Here is a 16,803-nt window from a genome sequence, read left to right on the forward strand (position 1 = left end):
AGGGAGCTCCTGTCGTGTAAACCACTTTTCAGAAATGTTCAGAATAATACTTTCCTTACAGATGAAAAGTGATATAACACCAATTTTATAACTAAAAAGAATTTTCTTCTAGGAGATGTTTCCAATAACACAGCATATTATTCTAGATCAAACCCTATTATCAAATGTCCCCTAGTAGATATTTCTATCATGTTGTCATGCTATAAGTACCAACTTTTCATTTGAATTACTTATACTAGATTTTCTTAAAGAGGATTTTCCTTCAGTCTGAATCTATACTAAAATATTTGCCCATGTTTTATCACATGTTCTATAAAAAGACATCTGTCTACCAAATCATTTTGTTAGTTCTGGACACAAGCAACTAAGTTGACTCGTTAATTCACTTTTCTATTTCTCACCGGAAGGAGTTACATGTAAATAGTGGTAACAGATAACTTTTAGCTGGAGGGGAATCAAACATATCAGAAACCTCTAAAAGTCAAAAGTTGATCTCAGAGTGATTAGCATAAACTATTTCCTGCAATAGTTACTTAAGATGAAAATAGTCCATTTCTAAACATGAGTCATAGCCAAAATTATCTTTGGCTTCCAAAAGTTGAGTAAAATTCTTTTTCTAAGATGGAATGTTTAGAAAGGGATTCCTTTCACTATTTCGGATTAATACTCTGAAGGCCTCAAATATGCCAGTCTATACAACAGTTAACATAAGGAATTTTTTATACATTACAAAATCTACATCCATCTCATTTTCATTCTGGAGAAACACTAGTAAAACTGCGGGTAGAAAAACATTTCTTAAACTTTGAGCTTCTGGAAATTGTTTTCATTCAATGTGTTGCCAAAGAACCATTACATGTAAGCTCTCATCTTTAGCAGAGTAACAATAAGGCCAGTTAGGACCACATAAAATTGCTGTAATCATTCAAATAATAGCATTCATGTTAGAGCTAACCAAAAAAGGAGAAAACCTGTCTAAAAATGAATTCTCCCTTAATTGCAGTTAATCAACAAATGGGCTTACATACTCTTAAGCCGTAATACAAACAACCCAAGGATAGACTTACAACTCGACAAGTTAATAATGCTCTCTGGAATAAAAGGTCCCAGGAGGAAGCTGACTTGTAACCAAACACGTAGGATGCCGAAAAATCACATCATGAAAGAAACCAAAGAAAAGTTTTATTTTTGCAAGTGTACGATTGGATCCCTACCAACATCGAGGCCAACCCAAACACTATCGGTGCTACAATTCTAGTTAGAGTGTCTGAGCTCTGCTTTGATATTATTCTTGTGGATGGCTCACAGGCTGAAAGACACCCCATGCAAAATCACAGGTCCTGAGATGTCTCAAAGTCCATTATGCCTCATTAATGGGAGAGCGGAGCTGGAGGGAGACTGAGTGAGAAGAAGCAGTTCCTTTCCCAGGGATCAGGCACAGACATTGGATAAGTGAGTCCAGCTCTTCAGGGAGCTCAGAAAGTGTAAGACTGAGCCAGTCATGGGAATGACACTGTCAGCAGGTAAAAATGCAGTGTGGTCTCTCCCTAGATTCTGCATATGTGTGTCCTGACACAAAATAGCCTCTCAACTGCTCCTCTTTCTAGGCGAGACTAACAAAGCCCAGTTCTGCTGCCCAAACAGAGGACAGCACATTTGTCCTGGCCGGGGGTGACCAGAGAGTGGACCAGTGAACAAGATAGTGACAACTGACTACACCCAAGTCATCACTTTGCTTTCCGAGGGGAAGGGCACAGACATTTTTGTAAATTTCTATATTGCTCCCTCTTGAATCCACGATTATATTACGGCAATCAAGCATCCTTACAAAGACTGAGCTATAACAACCTTATTCATAGTGATACTTAAACAGTGGGGGGAAAAAAACCTTCTTAACCTAAATAGTCAGCAACAAGGAATAAATTAAACAACACATTTTATGTTTCTATTTGCCATAAAAACTGTTTATCATCTTTGCACTCCACATACTGTGGACAGTCTAACCCTCTTCCAAGAAAAGCCATTTCAACTGAAAAAGATCTACATTTAGACACTGATCACTAACAAGGCTTATCTCCAGTCTACAGGATTAGGAATGCTGTTTTCTTTCTTCTTGTTTATCTGCACTTTCTGACTTTTTTCTACAAGAAATATAAATCACTCTTAGAAAAATAAGCCCCCAAAGCTTTCAGAAACATTGGTCGTGCCCACTCTGCACTCTGCTCTGCACTCTCTTTACTCCCATGATATGAGGGTAGGCACATACTTGTTTATCTTTGCATCTGTCCTGAAAGACAGAAGTCTAAACACATCGGAGAAAATAAACGATGCCTTCTGAGATGCCTAATTTGCACAACCAGGGGAAATCTCTGCTGTGATGTTTTCCTTCCACTCCATCTCCTGCCCAGAGACACAGAGCCATAAATCACCTCTGCCCGGGTGGCGGCACTGGAGCTGTGAGCACCCCGTGTTTGCAGAGGGCTGCGGTGGGGCCATCCACCAGCTCCCTCACAAAGCAGGCCCTGATGATTCTTTCATGACTCTCTTCCTGTCAAGATAAACTTTCAAATTTGTCAGTGTTCAAGAAGTCAAAGTGTCCCCAGACTCTCATCTGTGCCTAAAAAATTGATCTCTATTTTGAAGCTCTACAAAATAAAGAGCTTCACAGAAAAAGGTAAAATAAGAAAACAAGATAGATGGTCATTTTAGGTAACAGCAACAGGGAAGAGAGAACAGAGGATTCCTTCTTTCAACCCATTTTCTACATGCCTGCTATCCCTCCGTGTGTGCGTGCTAAGTCACTTCAGTCATGTCCCACTCTGTGCGGCCCCATGAACTGTAGCCTGCCAGACTCCTCTGTCCATGAGATTCTCCAGACAAGAATACTGGAGCGGGCTGCCATGCCCTCCTCCAGGGGATCTTCCTGACCGAGGGATCGATCCACATCTCTTAGTCTCCTGCATTGGCAGGTGGGTTCTTTACTACTAGCGCTGCCTGGGAAGCTCTCTGGGGAATGATAAATCCCACAAAATTTTATGCTGAATAGGTTTAAACAAATTCTATGGGTTGAAAAATGTGTTAAAAATCAAACCTTACATTTGGTCCCAATAATAAACACAAGACCGTGGATTTTCTGGCGCAGACAACTTCACAACTCAGAAGCAGAGGTCCTCATCTCACTCAGATTGTGGATAATGCCTCCATCACTCACTGAACCCAGAAGCAAGATGATGTAATTTGTCTGAGGCTTTCATTTCCTCACTTATAAAAAATCAAGACAACACTTTTCAAGAATAAGTTATGAGCCTGCAATTTCTGACCTCAATGTCATAATCTGTCTGTGTGGTTTAGTCTCTCTGAAAGTTCCTTGGGTATAAAATCATGCCTGTTCTGCTACGAAAAGGCCCTGGCGATGGAGAAGAGGAGTACCATCCACCGAGACAGTAAACCTGGAAAACCAGTGAGAAGACTGGCAAGGATGAGGAGATGCACAGACCAGAGGACAGCAACCAACTCAGTCACATTCCAACTCAAGGTGCCCAAGAATGTCAGTGTGAGGAACCCCAGACACAGATGGAGGAGCTCTCAAGCTGGAACTCAAGGGAGAGGTCGCACGGGACAGAAAGACTGGGGAGGTCATCTAGTTTCAACCCTGACTATTCATCAGAACCACCCAGAAGCTCATAAAATTCCTAGAATTCCACATTAATTATCCTGGGATAGGGCCTGGGGCTCAGGCTTTTTTTGCTTATTTTCTCTCAGCAAAGATTTCATTCAAATGAATCAATAAAACTTCCATTCAACATTCCATTTTTTCATTCAACAAACATGTCATTGCAATGCATGAATTCTTTGGTTCATTTGTTTATATTTTTAAGTTAACATTCTCCTTGGGAGAAAAGCTATGACAAACATAGACAGTGTATTAAAAAGCAGAGACACCACTTTGCCAACAAAGGTCCATATAGTCAAAGCTATGGTTTTTCCAGTAGTCAAGTATGGATGTGAGAGATGGACCATAAAGAAGGCCAAAGAAACTATGCTTTCAAAGTGTGGTGCTGGAGAAGACTCTTGAGAGTCTTTTGGACTGCAAGGAGATCAAACCAGTCAATCCTAAAGGAAATCAACCCTGAATATTCATGGGAAGGACTTATGCTGAAACTGAAGCTCCAATACTTAGGACACCTGATTGCAAAGAGCTGACTCACTGGAAAAGACCCTGATCCTGGGAAATTGAGGGCAAGAGGAGAAGGTGAAATGGTTGGATGACATCACCAACTCGATGGACATGAGTTCTAACAAACTCTGGGAGATAGTGAAGGTCAGGGAAGCCTGGTGTGCTATAGTCCATGGGGTCGCAAACAGTCAGACACAACTGAGTGACTGAACAATAACAGCAAAGTTAACATAAAATGAACCACGTCAACTGTAACAGCTCAGTTCACTCATCGTGCTGTGCAGCATCACTGCTGTGGAGTCTCAGAACACGTTCATCATCCCCAAAAGGAGACCCATATCCACCCAGAGACTTACTCCCAATTCCTCCTCCCCCAGCCCCAGACAACCACTAAGCCACTTTCTCTCTGTGTGGATTTGCTGATTCTGAATATATCCCATGAATGGAATCCTATAATACATGGTCTTTTGTGACTGGCTTGTTTTTCTGGGTATGTTTTTGAGGTTCATCCATGCTACAGCATGTATCAGTGCTTCATTCCTTCTTATGGCTGAAAAAGCATCCGTTGTATGGACAGACCACATTTTGCTTGTCCATTCATACATCGAGTGACACTTGGGTTGTGTCCACCTTTTGGCCATTACAACTAGTGCTCCTTTGAACATGCACACACAAGTATTTGCTTGGTTACCTCTTTTTAATTCTCTTGGGTAGCTACCCAAGAGTGGAATGGCTAGGTCATATAGGGGTAATTCTATGCTTAACTTTTTAAAGAAAATGTCTTAGGCTCTCTAGATGATCCAGTAGAAAGTTAGCACTGAGAATCACTAATGGAGAAGACAAATGAGCCGTAAGGGCAGAGGGAACACATGTGTGGAAGAGATGTGGGTTGGAAATACAACAGGGCCAAAGGTGAAAGCTAAAAATATGGAGTCTCAAAGCTGGTGTGAAAGACCCTATGAGGGAAACACAAAACTAGGGAGAAGAGAAAGGTGTCATGGAAATAGAGGAGAATCCAACGGCTGGTGGCTCTCAACATCAGATGCTGAGGACAAATGAAGAAAGGAATTGAGAGGTTGTGCATATGGCAAGATGCAGGCCTTCATGGAGGAGGACTGATTTCAAGGAGGAGAGGAGTACAAGAGAAGTAAAGGAAGAGACCAGAAGCAAGGATTACAAACACACATTCATCATTTGCACTGAAGGCAAAGACCAGTCTTTTCTCTGTTTTCCTATGATGCCTAGGAACATACAGTGTGAATATCAAGCCTACAACAAACACCTTAATGGACTATTCATTTTATATCTCAATAAATAAGTGCCAACATGCCTGCCAACAACAGTAAGCTGTCATCCACACTGATCGCTAAATGTATTGCTGCCCAGATGATGACTTTCCTAGGGTTTTAAGCACATGAAAAAATACTGGTAAACAGTTCAGTTTAGTTCAGTTGCTCAGTCATGTCCAACTCTTTGAGACCCCATGGACTGCAGCATGCCAGGCTTCCCTGTCCATCACCAACTCCTAGAGCTTGCTCAAACTCCACGGAGTCAGTGATGCCATCCAACCATCTCATCCTCTGTTGTCCCCTTCTCCTCCCACCTTCAATCCTTCCCAGCATCAGGGTCTTTTCCAATGAGTCAGTTCTTCGAGTCAGTTGGCCAAAGTAGTGGAGCTTCAGCTTCAGCATCAGTCCTTCCAATGAACATTCAGGACTAATTTCCTTTACAATTGACTGGTTTGATTGCCTTGCTGTCCAAGGGACTCTCAAGAGTCTTCTCCAACACCACAGTTCAAAAGCATCAGTTATTTGGCACTCAGCTTTCTTTAGAGTCCAACTCTCACATCCATACATGACTACTGAAAAAACCATAGCCTTTACTAGATGGACCTTTGTTGGCAAAGTAATGTCTCTCTCTGCTTTTTAATATGCTATCTAGGTTGGTCGTAGTTTTTCTTCCAAGGAGCAAGCATCTTTTAATTTCATGGCTGCAGTCACCATCTGCAGTGATTTTGGAACCTAAGAAAATAAAGTCTGTCAGTGTTTCCATTGTTTCCCCATCGATTTGCCATGAAGTGATGGGACCGGATGCCATGATCTTAGTATAACAATGTGTAATAAGCAAAACAGTGTGATTCCAATCTCAGCAAAATCTTAAATTCTTCCATTTTCCCTCTTTCTGCTGCCTGAAATATTGCTTTAAAGTATTTATCCATTTTCACACAGCCTTTGCCAGTCTTTGAATCAATACTGCTGGGAAACAACACAAAACAATTTCAGTGAAAAATTATTTTCTGAAAAAAAAATTTTTATTCTATTATTAGAGAAAAGGGCAACTTTGATAACTATTACATTTTAAAGATGAAAAGGTCAACCTTAAATGGAAGGTTAAACTTATATTTGAAGTCACATATTAAAGTTTAAATTCTCAATGAAGAGAAAGCATCTGAAAGATGTGCTTTAAAAAAAAAAAAAAAAGTATGTGTTGTTTTTTTTTTTTCCCCCTTAATCTTAAATGTGAGACCAGCCAAGAAACATCTCCTGGAGGCAAAACTGCACCATCCCAGGTTCTTTTTTTTTTTTTTTTTTCAATTAATGCTTCTATTTTGTAGACAGTAACGGTATTTAATTTGAAATTTCCTCTTCCCGTGCCAGTTCCAGGGTGAACGCCTTCCTGTGAAGCAGTGAGGGATCCAGTGAGGTGGGACACACAGAGGCCTCAGAGAGTAGCCATGGTCAGAAGGGGAAAAAGATGTTTTCCTTTGGTGTCCAGCACCTGGTAAGCGGAGCATGAGTTCCTGTAGAGCCTGGAAGGCATTCCTGCTCTCCCCTGAGAAACCCAAACGGGCTCGTTTCACTTTCCCTTTGAAAAACCACGAAATTAGAGCACATGTGCTGGGATTTACAGTCTACCAGATTTTCCGTGTGGTTTCTGGTGGTTTCTGGTGTGTCTCTGCTCACCACGGCAGCAGGGTGATGGCACCCTGGCCATCGTGGCAGTTGCTGGGGATGGTGACATTCTCATCGTGACCTCTGGCTCCGCGTGAGATAGTGAGTGATGCCCTCACAGACACCACAGTGTGCCTGCCAAGAGACCCTGGCTCTGATCACTTTTACCTTCTCAGAGAACAGTAAAGAAAACAAAAATCCAAAAACCACTGACTGCCTTCCACAAAATCTGTGAACAGACAGTTGAATCTGTATTGTTGTTTTGCTTCCCCCTCCCGGAAAGTTTACCCTTAGAACTCCCACGTGTGGTTCTTTTACCTAAACGAAGGACACGGCCAAGTCAGAGCATGAGCCTGGGGCAGCCTGGCACCTACCTGCAACAGATGACTGCCTTGCACGAGAGGGCCAGGTCCAGGAAGCTCCTCCGGACCTCGAAGGACAGCGCGTACTTGAGGGTGTGGCCGTCGATGATGAGGGCCGCGTCGTTCTCCTTGCCCAGCAGGCTCCCGAGGTCCGCGCAGTGCTGGGTGATGGCTGCCCGGGTGGCCTGAGACAAGGTGTGGGGGGGAGGGGGGGAGGGGGAGTGTTACATCTCAGTGTAGCAGAGACAGAAGATTTTAAACAGCAGAAGAAAGACCCAGAAATCCAAACTAAGTTCCTTAAAATGAAAACATGCCCCCTATAATGTAAAACATAAAAACAGAGCTCCACTTGGCCTATTGATGCATTGATATTACAACAGACCTCAGCCCAGGTCTGTGCTATGGGTGAAAACATCCCCATAGTGATATTTACAATAACCTACTGTGGTTACCATCTTCAGCTGACCTAGAGCATCTGAATTCTTTTCCATTGGAACTTTAATTGCTAAGGTTCTCGTGACTATCTTTCTCTCCCCTCCTTTATCTATATACACATTACTCTTGGTGTTCCTAGAACAGGAAATTCCATAAATACAAATGTTTTTTCTCAGGGGGCTGAGGGTGATAACGTTGCTGGAACTTAAATGTCAAGAACTTCTCAGTTTACACAAGGTAATCTTCAAAGCATGCAAAAGAAATTAGAGGATATAAAAATAACACAAAAGGTCCCTTTCTTTTCTTTGCTGAGATCTGCAGATTAAACCATTTTTCTCCATGAATCACTGGAGTAAGAAATGAATTGATAATTTTTTTCATGTTACAAAAAATATTCAACCAAATTAAATCACCAGTACCTTTTAAAACGTTACTACCAGCCTGAGTAAGTGTTTTAGTGTGATATCTATTATCAGATGGAATTAAAGCATAGAACCATTTTTTAAAACTTTTTATTTAGTACTGGAATATAGCCAATTAACAATGTTGTGAATTTCAGATGGACAGCAAAAGGACTCAGCCATGCATGTACATGTATCCATTCTCCCCCAAACTCCTCTCTCATCCAGGCTGCTGCATAACTATTGAGCAGAATTCTCTGTGCTACACAGCAGCTCCTTGCTGATAACCCATTTTTAAATAGAAAAAGTATTTATATGTCCAACCCAAACTCCCTAACTATCCCTTCCCCCTATCCTTTCCCTCCAGCAACCATAAGTTTATTATAGAATTTTTAAGAATAAAAAAAAAGGATGTTCTGATCTTCCTAGGGAATTCATGATTACGAATAGGATATCCAGTTCAAATATAAGAAGATATTTGGGGCTCATAATTAAAACCTGCTTTAAATTAATCAGGGAAGCACACCAGTCGGCTAAAATTACTCTGTTTGGACAACTGTCCTTCGGCTATTAAGTGACATATACATATATTTGTCATCTGATAACGTAAAGTACAGTTAAGAAACATGTAGAATGAACTGAAATTCTTCTTCCCCTCGCTAAACTGAGGATCAGCTACCATCACAAGGTGAAAAGCAGGTTCTACTGTCTGACTGCTCAGTTCTCCTTCTCAACAGGAGGCTGTCAATATCAAAAAGACTTTGCTGTCTAGCAGAAACTAACCACACTGTAAAGCAACTATACTCCAGTAGAAATTAATTTCAAAAAAGATGCATCAAAGGCACAATTGTCGTTCTACGGTCAAGTGGCCTGGGGTCTGGTCCCAACTCTCCCCTTATTGCCTCTGTGACCTTGGGCAAGATGCAAAACCTCTTTAAATAGCAGTTTCCTCAAGTGTAAAATGGAGCTAAGAATACTCACTTCATAGTGCCCTTCTTATGAAAAATGAGCTACTCAGCGTAACCTTCTAGGCACGTAACAGGCATCCAGTCAAACCCATTCCTCTTCCTGTTACTATTTATTCAATAAGAACTTCCCACATCAAGGAAAACACACATCTCTGCCACTTCAGGCAGTGAATAAATGCCATCCGTGACAAGACCTGCTTTGTCAATGCAGTAATAGAGGAAGTCATAAAATAATGCTCTAAGAAAAAAAGTTAAATGGACTCCTACTAAAAATAAAAATAAAGGACACTTTATGCTTCTTACTGTTGGTGAGTTGAGTAATTCTGAATCTCAAACAAAACATCTATGTTTACTTTATATGTGCCAACAGCCTGTCCTTCAGAATTTGGGTAGAGAAGACAATTCCAACCACTTAGGGAAACTCCAGCCTGGCAGTCTGGGGATGTCTCCAGGGGAACTCAGACAGGTCCATGCGATTCTGGAGGGTGTGCCTGCCAGGGTCAGTGCACAGTGGCCAGAGCACCCTCCTGCGAAACGTCTCACCACAGTGATGAGACTGGGTTTGCAGATGTGGTCCACGGAGGTTCAGGCATGAATGGGAGTGGGCCCAGAAGAAGTCTGAGCAAAGGGTGCATGATGGCAGAAATGTGCTGATAAAATGTGCTCCAGGGTTACCAAGGCTGCTCCCCTGGAATCATACCCTGAAGTGAAAGTTAGTCACTCAGTCGTGTCTGACTCTGTGTGAACCCATGGACTGCAGCCTGCCAGGCTCCTCTGTCCATGGGATTCTCCAGGCAAGAGCACTGGAGTGGGTTGCCATGGCCTTCTCTGGGGGATCTTCCTGATCCAGAGACTGAAGGCAGGTGTCCTGCATTGCAGGCGGATTCTTTAACGATGGAGCCACCAAGGAAGCCCTTCATACCCCAGCCCCTCCCTCAAATGTCAATCAATTGCTCAAATCTAAGTTTTAGGAAGAAGCTGCAGAGAATAAAACTGGTTAAAACCAACTAGGCCCAAGATGGTATGGGCCAAAAATGTCACCTGCCGTGTCTGTAAATAAAGGGTGTTGCAGTCATCAAACCATCAGCCACTGCCCCTAACTGTGTACCCTTGGGGGTTGAAGATGGAGAAAAGCAGGACAGTAGCCTGCGATAAGACGCACAAAGGACAGAATTCAATGAGCCCATAATAACCCCATTGTGTCCTTTAGGAGAAGAGACAGGAGAACTTCTTCTCTTTCCCTTCCCCTCTCAACCCTTATGAAGACAAACCAGGAAGAAAGCCCGCATCAGACACTAGGTCTACTCCTGGGTCCTGGTCTTCCAGCTTTCACAACCATGAGGAGAGAGTTCCTGTTGTCTAGGCCACCAGACTATGTACTTTTGTGACAGCAGCCTGAGCTAAGACAGAAGGTCACTCGGTGAATTCACGGGCGATGCAGCACTCTTCTTGGAGTAGTGGACATAGAGATCAAAGGACCAGGAGGACACGGTCACTGAACAAGCAACAACCCATCATATTTACCGTCTGGAATGAGCCTTCTACTCCGGTGTGGCAACGGCGGTGTCAGATACGTGCAACATGGGAGACAAGGTCACGAATACATGGAATACACGGAATTGGGGTGAGCAGGGCATGGCCACTGGGGCAGGTGGTGCCCACTGGCTATGCTGAACCCTGTAAAAACAGGGCCACCAAGCTCTCCACTTGCAGTTCAGTTCAGTTGCTCAGTCGTGTCTGACTCTGCGACCCCATGAATTGCAGCACGCCAGGCCTCCCTGTCCATCACCAACACCTGGAGTTCACTGAGACTCATGTCCATCGAGTCAGTGATGCCATCCAGCCATCTCATGCTCTGTCGTCCCCTTTTCCTCCTGCCCCCAATCCCTCCCAGCATCAGAGTCTTTTCCAATGAGTCAACTCTTCCCATGAGGTGGCCAAAGTACTGGAGTTTCAGCTTTAGCATCAGTCCTTCCAAAGAAATCCCAGGGCTGATCTCCTTCAGAATGGACTGGTTGGATCTCCTTGCAGTCCAAGGGACTCTCAAGAGTCTTCTCCAACACCACAGTTCAAAAGCATCAATTCTTCAGCGCACAGTTTTCTTCACAGTCCAACTCTCACATCTGTACATGACCACAGGAAAAACCATAGCCTTGACTAGACGGACCTTTGTTGGCAAAGTAATGTCTCTGCTTTTGAATATGCTATCTAGGTTGGACATAACTTTCCTTCCAAGGAGTAAGCGTCTTTTAATTTCATGGCTGCAGTCACCATCTGCAGTGATTTTGGAGCCAAAAAAAAAAAGAAAAGTCTGACACTGTTTCCCCATCTATTTCCCAGGAAGTGATGGGACCAGATGCCATAATCTTCGTCTTCTGAATGTTGAGTTTTAAGCCAACTTTTCCACTCTCGACTTTCACCTTCATCAAGAGACTTTTTAGTTTCTCTTCACTTTCTGCCATAAGGGTGGTGTCATCTGCATATCTGAGGTTATTGATATTTCTCCCTGCAATCTTGATTCCGGCTTGTGCTTCTTCCAGCCCAGTGTTTCTCATGATGTACTCTGCATAGAAGTTAAATAAGCAGGGTGACAATAGACAGCCTTGACATACTCCTTTTCCTATTCGGAACCAGTCTGTTGTTCCATGTTCAGTTCTAACTGTTGCTTCCTGACCTGCATATAGGTTTCTCAAGAGGCAGGTCAGGTGGTCTGGTATTCCCATCTCTTTCAGAATTTTCCACAGTTTATTGTGATCCACACAGTCAAAGGCTTTGGCATAGTCAATAAAGCAGAAATAGATGTCTTTCTGGAACTCTCTTGCTTTTTCCATGATCCAGCAGATGTTGGCAATTTGATCTCTGGTTCCTCTGCCTTTTCTAAAACCAACTTGAACACCTGGAAGTTCATGGTTCACGTATTGCTGAAGCCTGGCTTGGAGAATTTTGAGCATTACTTTACTAGCGTGTGAAATGAGTGCAATTGTGCAGTAGTTTGAGCATTCTTTGGCATTGCCTTTCTTTGGGATTGGAATGAAAACTGACCTTTTCCAGTCCTGTGGCCACTGCTGAATTTTCCAAATTTGCTGGCATATTGAGTATAGCACTTTCACAGCATCATCTTCCAGGATTTGAAATAGTTCAACTGGAATTCCATCACCTCCACTAGCTTTGTTCGTAGTGATGCTTTCTAAGGCCCACTTGACTTCACATTCCAGGATGTCTGGCTCTAGGTCAGTGATCACACCGTCGTGATCGTCTTGGTCATGAAGATCTCTTTTGTACAGTTCTTCTGTGTATTCTTGCCACCTCTTCTTAATATCTTCTGCTTCTGTTAGGTCCATACCATTTCTGTCCTTTATCGAGCCCATCTTTGCATGAAATGTTCCCTTGGTATCTCTAATTTTCTTGAAGAGATCTCTAGTCTTTCCCATTCTGTTGTTTTCCTCTATTTATTTGCATTGATTGCTGAGGAAGGCTTTCTTATCTCTTCTTGCTATTCTTTGGAACTCTGTATTCAGATGCTTATATCTTTCCTTTTCTCCTTTGCTTTTTGCTTCTCTTCTTTTCACAGCTATTTGTAAGGCCTCCCCAGACAGCCATTTTGCTTTTTTGCATTTCTTTTCCATGGGGATGGTCTGGATCCCTGTCTCCTATACAATGTCACAAACCTCAGTCCATAGTCCATCAGGCACTCTATCTATCAGATTTAGGCCCTTAAATCTATTTTTCACTTCCACTGTGTAGTCATAAGGGATTTGATTTAGGTGTTCCACTTGCAGTAAGAACACTAAATGTTACTAAAAAAACTTAAAAAAAAGAGAGATTTCACATTCATATTCCATTGACTGGGCAATTTCTCATATACTGGTAAAGAGCACAGTACATTAACAAATACAAGTTTCCCCATGAATAAAAAGGGTTCAACTAAGCAATTACATGAGTCAGACCTATTACCATCAACCAACCAAGATGTGGTTACTCGAGTACTTACTATGCTCTGGGGGCGTATATACCCCCAGAAGTCCTACTATACCATAAGGGTAGCAAACACACACACAGAAGAGTGAATAAAAACTTAATATTCTTATGGGCAGAGTATAGGTCTCAGCAACATCCTGCCCCAGCCAGCTCTGGCTCATCTTTGAGTCTGGCTGGAACTGTACTCAACTGTAAATCTGATGAAGGGAGAAACTTCCTTTGCCAAACTCGGATCCTGCAAGCCCAGAGCAGGTGTCCAGTAAATGTGCTGACTTCGTAAATGAACGAATGTGTCTCAGCTAATCCTTCAGTGTAGTATCTTGAAGAGACTATTTATAGGTCTCGGAGGCATTCATTTGCCTGGAAGACGTGAGCTATCTAGCCTTCCTGCTACATTTGACATTATATTTCCTTAAAAATGACTGTTTCTTCATGAGTTTGCTTTCTATGACTATGGGTCTATTTCTGTTTTATAAATGGGTTCATTTATAATTTGTATCATTTTTTGGGATTTCAAGTATTTATTGTTGTTCAGTAGCTCAGTGGTGTCCGACTCTGTGTCTAACCCATGGACATATGTAAATGATATCAATGGTGCTTGTCTTTGACTTACCTCACTTAGTATGATAATTTCTAGATCCCACCATATTGCTACAAATGACATTCTTTCATTTTTTTTTTAAGAATGCCATTAGAGAGGGAGGAGCCAAGATGGTGGAGGAGTAGGACGGGGAGAACACTTTCTCCCCCACAAATTCATCAAAAGAGCATTTAAATGTCGAGTAAATTCCACAAAACAACTTCTGAATGCTGGCAGAGGACATCAGGCACCCAGAAAAGCAACCCAACTCTTCGAAAGGAGGTAGGAAAAAATATAAAAGACAAAAAAAGAGACAAAAGAGGGAGGGACGGAGTTCCATCCCGGGAAGGGAGTCTTAAAAAGAGAGAAGTTTCCAAACACCAGGAAACCTTCTCACTGCTGAATCTGTGCCGAGCTTTGGAAGCACAGAGGGCAACATAACAGGGAGAAAAAATAAATAAACAATTAAAACTCGCAGATTGCGAGCCCTACAGTAACTCCCCCAGCGGAGAAGCAGCGCAGACGCCTGCATCCGCCATTAGCAAGCAGGGGCTGGGCAGGGAGGCACGGCGTGGGCTGCATCGCTGAGAGTAAGAATCTGGCCTGAATACCCTGAGCACTATCTGAGCGAAATAATTTGGGCTAGCAAACCAGACTGTGGGATATCTACCACACGAAAAGCCAGCTCTAACCTAAGACACCGCCAGGCCTGCACACGGAACAAAGGACTGAACAGAGATAGCCGGCTGCAGACCTTCCCCCTCCGGTGACAGGCAGCCAGAGCCGGAAGGGGGCAATCGCAGCCCCAGAGAGACATTATCTATAAAACTGTAAGCAGGCTTCTTTGCTAACTAAAACTTATTGGGGGTCTGGACAGTCAACATCTGCCTGAGAAGGTGCGCCGGTTTTACACCCAGATAACTGAGTGGCGGGGAGGCAATAAGTCGCAGCATTTGTGCTCGCCAAACACCTCATCACCTGAGCTGCTTGGACCTGGGAAGAGCACAAAACGCAGGCCCAACTGAGTCTGCGCCTCTGAGGACTACCCGAGTGCCTGAACCTGAGCGGCTTGGACCTGGGAGGTGCATGCAACCCAGGGCCGGCCTCGGATTGTTCCCGGCGGAACAACCTAGAGCTCAAGCAGTGTGGGCAGGGAGGCTACACGCGCCGTGAGCGGGGACAGACCCAGTGTGGCTGAGGCATTGCGAGCTCACGCCAGTGTTATTTGTTTGCAGCATCCCTCCCTCCCCACAGCGCGACTGAACAAGTAAGCCTAAAAAAAAAAAAAAAAAAAGTGTCCTCCACCGTCCCCTTTGTGTCAGGGTGGAAACCAGATACTGAAGAGACTAGCAAACAGAAGAAGATATAACAGAGGGAAACGCCTTGGAAGCTACAGGCAATAGATCAAAACCCTGTGGTTACTACGGACTACATAGGAAGGGGCCTACAGATCTTGAGAAATATAAGTCAGACCAAGGAACTAGCCAAAAATGAACTGAACCCACAATACCCACAACAAAACCAAGAAAGTCCTAGATATATTTTTATTATTTTTACGATCATTCTTTCTTTTTTTTTTAATTTTTTTAAAAAAAATTTTAAGTCCTCTATTGTTCCTTTAATTTTCACTTTTATAACCTATTACTTTGCAAAAAAAAAAAAAAAAGACCCTATTTTTTTCTTCTTCAGCAAACTTCATATATATATATTTTATAATTTTTTGACCTTGTTTTTTTTTTTTTTTTCTTCTTTTCTTTAACATTGTATTTTTGAAATTCCAAACTCTACTGTAGATTTTTAATTTTTGCTTTTTGGTATTAGTTATCAATTTTGTATCTGTACTTTCTTGATAATTTTCGCGACCTTGTTTGTTTTTGTTTGTTCGTTTTTTCTCTCTTTCTTTTCCTTCTTCTTTTCTTTAACATCGTAGTTTTGAAATTCCAAACTCTACTCTAGATTTTTAATTTTTGCTTTTATGTATTTGTTACCAATTTTGTACCTTTAAGAACCCAATCTTCAGGACCCATTTTTCACTAAGGAGCGAGATTACTGGCTTGACTGCTCTCTCTCCCTTTGGACTCTCCTTTTTCTCCACCAGATCGCCTGTGTCTCCTTGCTAACCCCTCTCTACTCTACCCAACTCTGTGAATTTCTGTGTGTTCCAGATGGTGGAGAACACTTAGGGAACTTATTACTGGCTGGATCTGTCTCCCTCCTTTTCATTCCCCCCTTTTATCCTTCTGGTCACCTCTGTCACCTTCCTCCCTCTTCTCTTCTCTGTATAACTCTGTGAACATCTCTAAGTGGTCCAGTTGTGGAGTGCACATAAAGAAGTGACTACTGGCTAGCCCACTCTCTCCACTATTGATTCCACCTCATCTCATTTGGGTCACCTCTAACTCCCTCCTCCCTCTTCTCTTCTCCATGTAACCCTGTGAACCTCTCTGAGTGACCCTCACAGTAGAGAAACTTTTCATCTTTAATGTAGATGTTTTATCAATGGTGCTGTATAGAAGGAGAAGTTTTGAAACTACTGTAAAAATAAGACCGATAACCAGAAGCAGGAGACTTAAGTCCAAACCCTGACTCCAGGGAACTCCTGAGTCCAAGGAACATTAATTGACAGGAGCTCATCAAATGCCTCCATACCGACACTGAAACCAAGCACCACACAAGGGCCAATAAGTTCCAGGGCAAGACATATCAAGTAAATTCTCCAGCAACAAAGGAACACAGCCCTGAGCTTCAAGACACAGGCTGCCCAAAGTCACCCCAAAACCATAGACATCTCATAACTCATTACTGGACATTTCATTGCACTCCAGAGAGAAGAAATACAGCTCCACCCACCAGAACACTGACACAAGCTTCCCTAACCAGGAAACCTTGACAAGCCACCTGTACAAACCTACACACAGTGAGGAAACAATAAAGAGAACTCCACAAACTGC

At 42.7% G+C, this 16,803-nt stretch overlaps 1 protein-coding gene across 2 annotated transcripts in view; it reads right to left on the reverse strand.

Moving 5' to 3' along the window:
• The window catches only part of LOC109567044 (phospholipid-transporting ATPase IB), a 495,212-nt gene that overhangs the window by 269,512 nt on the left and 208,897 nt on the right, over nucleotides 1–16,803 (reverse strand). For both annotated transcript variants that reach the window (XM_070800266.1, XM_070800264.1), the window contains one exon: nucleotides 7,503–7,675. In XM_070800266.1, the coding sequence (XP_070656367.1) occupies nucleotides 7,503–7,675 (173 nt within the window). The remainder of the gene's footprint in view (nucleotides 1–7,502; nucleotides 7,676–16,803) is intronic.

This window comes from Bos indicus, chromosome 12, assembly GCF_029378745.1.
Source record: "Bos indicus isolate NIAB-ARS_2022 breed Sahiwal x Tharparkar chromosome 12, NIAB-ARS_B.indTharparkar_mat_pri_1.0, whole genome shotgun sequence".
NCBI classification, from domain to species: Eukaryota; Metazoa; Chordata; class Mammalia; order Artiodactyla; family Bovidae; genus Bos; species Bos indicus.